General features: G+C 38.5%; 2 protein-coding genes across 2 annotated transcripts in view; both read left to right on the top strand.

Moving 5' to 3' along the window:
- The window catches only part of LOC106815769 (CD209 antigen-like protein A), a 3,166-nt gene extending 1,456 nt beyond the window's left edge, over positions 1-1,710 (top strand). Inside the window, exon 3 of the mRNA XM_014820275.1 lies at positions 1,705-1,710. Within this exon, the coding sequence (XP_014675761.1) occupies positions 1,705-1,710 (6 nt within the window). The remainder of the gene's footprint in view (positions 1-1,704) is intronic.
- Positions 1,711-3,136: 1,426 nt separating this feature from the next.
- On the top strand, positions 3,137-5,165 carry LOC106815768 (CD209 antigen-like protein A). Its single transcript, XM_014820274.1, has 2 exons — positions 3,137-3,353; positions 4,774-5,165. The coding sequence occupies exons 1-2, from the start codon at positions 3,179-3,181 to the stop codon at positions 5,163-5,165; spliced, it is 567 nt and encodes a 188-aa protein (XP_014675760.1). The 5' UTR covers positions 3,137-3,178.
- The last annotated feature ends 5,056 nt before the right edge of the window (positions 5,166-10,221 follow it).

The raw sequence follows: 10,221 nt of genomic DNA, 5'->3' as shown, positions 1-10,221 counted from the left end.
ACGATTGCCCTCGATGACACAAATGTAATCAACGATTGTAAGATGTTCGAACATGCACCCTGTCCACTCCCTTCACCTCTTTGATTTCGCATATACTATATATATAATATACTAATATATATAGTGTGTGTGTGTGTGTGTGTTCAATGTCGTGTGGTGTGTGTGGTATGTGTTGTGTGCTGGTGTGTGTGTGTGTGAACCGTGTGCGGATGTGCCGTGTGTGTGTGGGCGCGCGGCTGTCTGCGCTGCGTGCGCGCGTAGTGTGTTGTGGCGTGTGCGTGGTGCGTCGTGCTTGTGGTTGCGTGTGCCGTGTATATATAATATATATATATATGTCTGTGTGTGTGTGTGTGTGTGTGTGTGGTGTGTGTGTGTGTTGTGTGTGCACTCAATTGCTTGGCGTTTCTTTTGTTACTCCTGCTTTACTTATTCCGCTAACTATTTTCCCACATTAATGTCGAATCAGTCCGAAAATGATTCAAATTCCTAAATAATCACAAGTAAGTACAGTAGTAAAATTGCTTTAGGAAAAATCTCTCAATTTACGTAGGCTCTACGGCAACGATTTAGGATTGGTTCAGATCGTCTTCCTCACATCTCTGTGAGATAAGAGATTTTAATCTTCCACCATAGATCGCATACAAATGACATTCCACATGTCATTCAAATTCTCGTCGATCAGATGAGAGATATTCGAATAGATTAAAAAAAAGTAATACACTAAAAAACGGAAAAAAATGGGGCGGGGCAACAAGGGCACGGTGCCCCGGCCCCACATTTGGGGCCCCCCACTTAGATGAGTACATCCTAAAATTCCACAAAACCCTGTCGTAAATTGTTGATCCACAAATTCTTGCATGTAACGTTGAAGTGATGCGTTTCCCATGCTGTTTCTCTGACTGAAATTTGCCTGTTCAGCTGTAGCGACACTTTCCCTAATACCGAAATGCTCTGAGAATCTATCTTTCATTGATGGTCATGAATTGTAGCGGTGAAAGCTTCATTTTAAAAACTCAAGTTCATACTAAAATCACCATGAGCACACGATGAGCCAAACAGAGGACTCTCGTAAACCTCAGTATTCTCGCTATGCAAAGTGACATTTTAAATTCGTTTGAAACACGATGAATACTATCTTGATATGGTCGCACAGCCATGAAAGTGGCAGACAAAATATACAGACTATAGGGCTCCACATCAACTTGCGTGCCCGCGGCTCCACACGCCTAGTCCGCGTCCTGATAATATAGACCTCTCATATTGCATAAGGTAGGCCAATTTACTCGGATTGTGAGATAATTCAAAATGCGCTTGTTAACTCTTGCTAACATTCAATTAATATTATGTTAAATATATTGAATAGAAGTTAGATTTCAATTCAATCACACACGTGCAAAACCCTAATGATTCCACTTGTTCGGCGGTCATGCTTTACATTAAACACGGACCATTATCATACATCTCACTCACTACTTAATTAAATATATTTTATAATGATGCCACATCATCACCTACTACGTATTGCCATATAAACGTTGAACATGAAACGACACCCATCTGCCGACCATGTGTATAACATAATACACATTTACCTTACCCCACAAAAGAAGATGGCTTCTAGCCATCGACCTTTAGCCTGCCGGCTGATGTCAAAACCACGCATTTGCACATAATCACGTTAACACCATACAAGTTTCTTTGCAGGTGTGAATGTGAAACTTTTTAATCAATAAAACCCCGTCTGGGGCTTAATTCCGTCTGTCTGTGTACTAGCTTCCAACATGGCGGAGATGAGAGGTTGGTGTACATTGTAAAATTCGATCTGTTTCACTGATGATGTTTTTACTTTCGGCTCCGTTGCATGCTCGCGCCATGCATGAGTTTTATATCAATTGACTAAAGCTGCTACATATGCTCGATGACACAATTGTAAACAACGATGTAGGATTCGAACCACGTAACCTGCATACTCCCTCACCTTCTCATTGCTAGAAACTAACGATAACCTCTATTGCAACAAAATTTCATTAAATGTTCACACTTTCTCACGAAAGCATGGATGATGAATATAGGCTTAGAAAATAAATAAATAAATAAACAAACAAATGAATATATATAATTATATATGTGTTGATTCACATGAAGAGGAATAATTTGTGTCCATTTTGCATAAGGGAGACAATTTACCCGGATTGTTGGATAAATTTAATATGCACAGATGTGATATAAAAATCAGCTTATTAATTATTTTAACACTTGCTAACATTCAATTAATATTGTGTATGTTAAATATATTAAATAGCAGCTCGATTTCAAGTCAATCACAAACGTGCAAAATCCTAATGATTCTATACTGGTTCGGCGCTCATGCTTTACATTAAACACGGATCATTACCATACATCTGACTCACCACTTAAATATATTATACGCGTTAACGATAATGAATAGGTTCATAATATTGACAAAATGGTTTCAGTATAGAATATTTATATCATATGAACATGGTACCTTGACAACCTTTGTAACGGGTACGTTATACGCTACCGAATAGACGCGCGCTCTCTCTCTCTCTCTCTCTCTCTCTCTCTCTCTCTCTATATATATATATATATATATATATATATATATATATATATATATATATACATGTTAACATATACCCTAACCCTAACGCAAACGTATTATATACGCTCACGAGAACAAACAAACCATTGAAGCCAGGGAATATTGATGCTGAATTTAAAAGGCTCTATGGCAACCTTTGTCATGAATTATTGCTATTGGCAGCAGTTGACAAATTTTCCGTTTACCGGCCGTTGCTTTCTGAATCGACAGCAGCACAGTGTAGGACCGCTGGTTGCTGAAATTGCACCGCCGTCTCTCTCTCTCTCTCTCTCTCTCTCTTTCTCTCTCTCCTGACGGATATCTAACGAGCAAATCCACACCATCCTTGGAAAATCACCAAGAACAGGCATCAACATTTGTAATATACGCACAATGAGCGGTCACTACTGGAATTTGCTCTTACTGCGGGGTCTAAAGATCATGAGCGCGGTAACATATCACGTTTTCTGCGTCGCGTTTATTATTTTATGCGCGACAAGAGGTACAAACGCGGCAAGATATCAACTCCAATTAAAGGGAGAAGCCGTGAGAGGTTGTCTTCTTGAGACGAAGATGGTTAGAAGCATGACGGAGTGTTCAGTAGTTTGCGCCCGCACCCCGGGCTGCACCGGTTATAACACAGAGAACACGGCGGCAACCCATAAACAGTGTGAGTTGAGCGCCTACGCAGACACTGACGTCGGCGCTGCAATTGTCACCGATAACAACTACGACTTCTATATGAAAGGTTAGTAATCATATTTCTGTAATTATTTTTAGGTGTGTGAGTGAACGGTCTCAGCAATTAAAAGGTCACCGTAGCTGGAATTATAATGTTTGTTTTCTTCTCTATAAATTATAAACGATTAAGCTGCGTTTGTAGTTTATTTTTATTCATATTTTATTTGCTATTTTTGCTGCTTTGATTCTAAATAACGGTATCGGTTACATCCAGACAATTAGACCCACCAAATATACACGGATAATTAGACCCGGACAATTACACGGATAATTAGACCCGGACAATTACACCCGGATAATTAAACCCGGACAATTAGACCCAGACAATTACACCCAGGAGAATTCCCCCCTGGACAATTACCGCCATATATAGTACTAGAGCTAGTCCGGAGTCAATTTACTTCTAGCCATAATTCATGAACATAAACAATATGATAACACATAAGCTAACCAGAGAAACTCGTATTGTATAATAACTATTATGAGGAGTAATAAAACAAATATATTTACCTTGGTCCAGTACTTGTGCCTCGACACCCGGCTTGCACGCAATAAACCCGGCTTGCACGAACACTTTCTGACCGTTATACTCGTACGGCGTCCGTTATGACATACGCGCGCTATGCGTAGACTGGCTCCTGCCCGTTTCAGCTGTACCGTTATCAGAAGCACGCCTCTAATGGGATGCGACCCAGTTTCAGACTAGGTAATCAGCTCGAGGCATAATTATCGTTGCGCGCATTGCATATTATGTTGCGCGCGCGCGTGTGTGTGTGTGTGTGTGTGTGCGTGTGTGTGCGTGTGTGCGCGCGAAAGTGTGTGTGCCTGTATATGGGCGCGGCCGTGTGGGTGTGCGTGCGTGTGCACGGATGTGCATGCTTACGTATTTGTGCGCGCCCGCGTGAATGTGAATAAAATTTAGTTATGGTAAATCGTTTGGCAGGAACCTAAACATAGGCTTGGTAATGCAAATAGTAAATAAACGTTGGTGCTCAACGTTTTTAGGGAACCATTTCACAACCTTATTGTAAATGTTACGTAGTGGTTTATAACAAGTTTTTGGCAAACTTTTGTTAAGAACCGACATGTAACGTTACGATCAACGTTTACTGAACGTTAATAAAACGATTTTGGCAAACGTTTGTCAATAACTTAAATATAACCTTATTATAAACGTTTTACTAACCTTATTATAAACGTTTTACTAACCGTAATAAAACGTTTTTAGCAAACGTTTTTAAATAACCTAAATATAACTTTATTAGAAACGTTTTACAAACGTTTGGAAAACGTTTCATTCATACCAAACCATAAAATAACCATTCAAAAACGTTGCGAAAACGTTATGTGTTAGCTGGGATCCTGGGACAATCAGTCCTGTACACTTACTTCCTGAGCAATCACTAACATCGATAACCATGTTTCAGTAAACAGCGGACTATGCCCTGCAGACTTCGTGGAATTCCGTGGAAATTGTTACTACATTGAGACACTCAACACGAAGACTTGGCAAGAGGCACGTGACCACTGCATCAGCATGGGAGCCGACCTCGTCAGTCTGGAATCACCGGGAGAAACCGATTTCTTGGTGCCTCAACTGCCACCAAGTTGGTTGACCGGTGGCAACGACGTCGCAGTGGACACGCAGTGGGTGTGGGTTGCTACAGGAAGACAGGTAGACATGTGCGCACCTATCCCGTGGGCTCCTGGAGAACCTAATAATATAGGTTTAGAAATCTACATTGAATTCACCAGTTATCAGAGAAATAATGTTGGGAAATTTTACTTATTAAAATACGTCTGTGAGAAATCGCCATGAATCACATCTAGGCGTCTGTTGTTATTTGTGTTTGTTAATTTTTTATCTATTTGTTGTTGTTTATTTGAGGTTAGCGTGTTGTAACTTCGTAAGGGCGCCCGCTATATGCGGAATTTGGAATTTAATTTACGAGTTATTATCGTTCATTTATTTAGTTTATTCATTATATTCTATTTATTTATTTATTTACTTACAGATGTGTTTTATTATATTTTGTTTTATTCATTCATTTTAATCGGTTATGCCTATTTTATTTTATGAAATTTTCTATTTACATATTTATTCAAGTAATTAGTTAGTTATTGTAAAAAAAAGCCCGACAATAGGACAGGGAAGACTATTTGATGCTATCTAGCAGCGTTGCTGGCTTTAACAACGGCTTTGATGATTACTTGATTTATACCCATAAACCATCCTTCATTTTCCCGTAAATTTCCCATAAATTTCCCTAAAATTATCTTATATCATTGCCAGACAGCCTGTGTGCGATTATACGTGCGTGCGTGCGTGCGTGCGTGCGTGCACGCTTGACTGCATGTACGGTTCTTGTTGTGATCCTTTTTGTGTTCTGCTCATTCTAGATCATTTCTAAATCTATGCAAAATGGTTGGGAAATTTGTGGAATATGTTTTTAAATAATGGCAGAAGGGCTCTAGAAAATGGTATCACTAGAATAGGGTCAATGTGAAGAGTTAACCGACGGGAGAGCGTTGTCCGATCTCTCTTCTCACACATCTCTCTTGTATTATAGGTTTGAATCGTTCCGCATAGATCGATACAATGACATTCATTATGTCATTGAACACCCGACTGATTCACCTTGCTAGCGTTTCGGCAATCACGCTTTATTTTAAACACGGATCTTTATCATTTACCAGACTCACTACTTAAATAAATTATATACGCGTTAACGGCAATGATTACTTTAAATTATTTGGGTTAAGTTGTTCTAATTAAGAATGAATCACGATCGATAAATGTCGCATGAACATAGTACGTTGACATCATTTGTGACGGATACTTGAAAAAAATTTGTGCCAGATGCGGCGCCATCATATTATATTTTATCATATATATATATATATATGAAGTGCCTGAATCGACAGCAGCACAGTGTAGGCACGCTTGTTGCTGACATTTCACAGTCATCTCTGTCTCTCTCCTGACGGATATCTAACGAGCTCATCCACACTATCACAGGAAAATCATCAAAAACAGGCGTCAACATTTGTAATATGCGCACAATGAGCGGTCACTTCTGGAATTTGCTCTTACTACGGGATCTAAAGAACATGAGCGCGTTAACATATCACGTTTTCTGCGTCGCGTTTATTATTTTATGCGCGACAAGAGGTACAAACGCGGCAAGATATCAACTCCAATTAAAGGGAGAAGCCGTGAGAGGTTGTCTTCTTGAGACGAAGATGGTTAGAAGCATGACGGAGTGTTCAGTAGTTTGTTCGGAGGCTGCACCGCTTATAACATAGAGAACACCACAGCAAGCCGCAAACAGTGTGACCTTAGCGCCTACGCAGACACTGACGTCGGCGCTGCAATTGTCACCGATAACAACTACGACTTCTATACGAAAGGTTAGTAATCACATTTCTGTAATTATTTTTAGGTGTGTGAGTGAACGGTCTCAGGAATTAAAAGGTCACCGTAGCTCGAATTAAATTGTTTGATTTCATCTCTATAAATTATAAACGATTAAGCTGCGTTTGTAGTTTTATTTTATTTTATATTTATTTGCCATTTTTGCTGCTTTGATTCTAAATAACGGTATCGGTTACCTCCGGATAATTAGACCCAACCAATTACACCCGGATAATTAGACCCGGACAATTACACCCGGATAATTAAACCCGGACAATTACACCTTATATATATAAGACATAGTGTTTGAATAACGTTAAACTATACTATAAATGTCAAGTTAGACGTGTGTTATACCGACTATTGTTGTTGTTTAAATCGTATTTAATGAGATTCCCTCAACTTTCAAGCGGAAAACAAAATCAGGCAAAAATAAATTATTTTAACATTGCACTCTTCTACTTGCCTATATATGTGTGATAGGTAAAAAAGGTGCTCAGGAATACGTTCATTCAAATCTTTTAGGCTAGAAAGTGAAACATTCGGGTCGAATGTTTCAAAGGCGTTTACCATTACCGCTAGGTGGCGATGGCTTTGCTCCGCACACTTGCCGTGTTATGTATGTATGAACCATGCTATGTAAAATTATGTTATGACCCAATGGTTTTTCTGGTCACGTACATGGCTATAGCTTATAGGGAAAGGGCAACGTTTTTGTTGCTGGGAGATTATAGTAATCTGAGCGAGTTAACGTGTGAGTGAGTCGAGAGTTCTGTCAGGTCGCTGTTAGTTCGGATTACGTTTTGTTGGGTTTTTAGCACGTTCTATCTCGAAAACGGTTACGGTAAAAATTCTGTTTGATTTCATAAAATGATATTTATATTAAAAGGTATGATATCTAAAAGTGGCTACATTGACTCGATTGAAATGATGGTTGCTCAAATATAAATAATATGGCGCCTACGGAACCGCGGCGAAAAGCGTTTTTCGAGTTGTTTCTTCGATGAGCAAATATAAGCTTGTTTATATTTTTGTTTTTCTCTATTCTAATATTATACAGTTTTATTTTCAAAGCTAACGTTTACTTAAAGTGTAGTGAGTTATTTACTGACGTTTTTACAGTGGTTTGTTACACAAATTTACGTGGAAAGTTCGAGGAAATCTCCCTTTACGTTTTACAATATTCTTATAGCTAACACCGGGGAAGTGAAATTTACCTAGGTGAAATTTATTACCCTGAAATTTATTTAGGTATTTTATTATACGCGTGTTACCGTGTTAATATTAACTAGAATTCTTCGTGCTATGTATTCCGTGCTAAGATCTCTCCTTATTGAATGGTTCACATTGCCTGTATTTTTTCCAGACTCCATACCCATGCCTACTACCAAAATTAGCCATACGTTTATTTTTTTGTGAAACAGTTCATTATTGCTCTGATTGTAATGTTTAGATTATCTTGCATATTCGTATTTTCTTAATGTCGTAATCTATCACTGTTATAGTGCTAACATTACATGTAGGTAATGCTCGTGTTTCTGCGTTTGGAAATCTCCCATTATTACAGTAGTACTTAAATTGTCTATAATTTTCGTGATGAAATCTAACAATTAATTAATTAATTAATTAATAAAAAAATTAGTGCGAGCGTGCAGGTGGGGGAGGACTGTAGTTGCCCCTTAGTCTGTGGTTGCGTGTTTGTAAGTCTACAGCCAGAGCACCTAGCGGAAGTGAACTGAAACGTGCATGGCAACACACAAACCCACAAACCAACACTCAAAGACACGCCGGTGAAAACATAACCTCCGCCAAGCCCCTGGCGGAGGTAAAAAGTGTTATGATGTACCAGACAAATCGGGTAAAACCCTTGATATATATGCCACCGTATGGTGCTTGTGTTTGAAGAATGTTATTACTGTTTGCTGGACTGCTCGTGGATTATTAATAGCTTTGATTCTCTCATTAATTTTTATTGTGTTGAAATATGTTATTGTTATAGTGTTTCACTTACCTTTACATCCCATACCTAAGTATAGCCAGGAAAAATCCCTCATTAATTTAGTATTAATATTACATAACATCAATTAACTAGGGCGTGGCTTCGCGTCCGGTTACCGGACGCCCAGCTCCCAGGCTACACGTCCGGTTACCGGACCCCAATATCCTAGGCTACACGTCAGTAAAAAACAATAAACAATAAGTTTTTACCATAATATTACTAAGCTTTAAATATTTTATCAAAAAAATGTGTTTTTGTAACTTTTGAAGCAATAATAATTAAATCCAGTAAAATCAACGATTTGAAAGGGGGCGTGTCCTAATCGTGACGTGGATTTGGAAATATGTGCTGAGCTTTGTAATGGATGACCGGACGCGTAGCCACTGCGAATTAAATAACATTAAATAATATGTACTTTTTGGGTTTAACTGGTTCAAATACATTATTATTTTAGTATTTAAATTGCAGGTAATTCTCGTGTGTCTTTAGCCATCATACTCAGAAGTAGTTATTTTTATTGAACTGCGGTCAAATTATTGCCCCTTTACACAATCAGAGACCTTGCTCCACATAATTTAACCGCGGTAAAAATAATTTATCTGCGGTTAAATTACGTGGAGCACGACCTCTGATTGCGTAAAAAGTCTATAATCCCGGGCTATAATTTAATCGTGACTAAATTATTTCTGATGCGGTAAAATAACTGTTTCTAAGTACAGTGGCCAACCACGCGTACTCTTGTGGCGTGTGGTGTCTGTTTATCTTACCAATATTTGTGTCCTTCTCGTGTTTAAATATCTAATTAGTGTGGTTTATGATTACTTATAATTCTCGCGTTTCCGTATTTATATCTGCCTTTACCTATAAATCGCGTGTTTAGTCAGTATAAAATCAGCAACCCAATTAATGTACGTATGCACAGTATATTAAAATGAGTCCAATATGTAAAGCGTAGTGAAATTGAGTAATAGTAATTTAAATCTACTCATCAATCTATAACTACTATGGGCGATATGACACGAAATCAAACGCTGCTGGTACTGGCCGAGTTATTGTCCATTCGTATTCTAGTTTAATTGTGTTTTAATTGTGGCCTTATATGCTCTACTGGGAGTGAAGAGGATAAGCGAAGCGATTCTAGTTTAATTGTTCGTTTATTTATCTCCTCATAATCCGTTTCCTCCGTACTTTAATACTGCTAGACTTGTTTCTTTTTGATTTTATGAATTGATTTATTAAATGTATTTTGAGTGGGTTACTGGTTTTCCGATCCATGTCTTTAGTTGATCCAAAATGGCCGCGTAAATGGCTGTAATGAGTGGCTTGACTAGAGTCCTTGGTGTAACCGAAATCTCTACACCGTGTACACACTGCAAATATTTAGCGCGAGCCTGGCGCGCGCTAGTTTAATACCATATCATTCGTAGTCTGTACGGGGTATTATTTTAATATCTACATGGG

Source organism: Priapulus caudatus, unplaced genomic scaffold (genome assembly GCF_000485595.1).
Source record: "Priapulus caudatus unplaced genomic scaffold, Priapulus_caudatus-5.0.1 Scaffold1196, whole genome shotgun sequence".
In the NCBI taxonomy this organism is placed as follows: Eukaryota; Metazoa; Priapulida; class Priapulimorpha; order Priapulimorphida; family Priapulidae; genus Priapulus; species Priapulus caudatus.
Note: the sequence above shows the minus strand (reverse complement) of the source record. Positions and strands in the feature narration are given on the sequence as shown.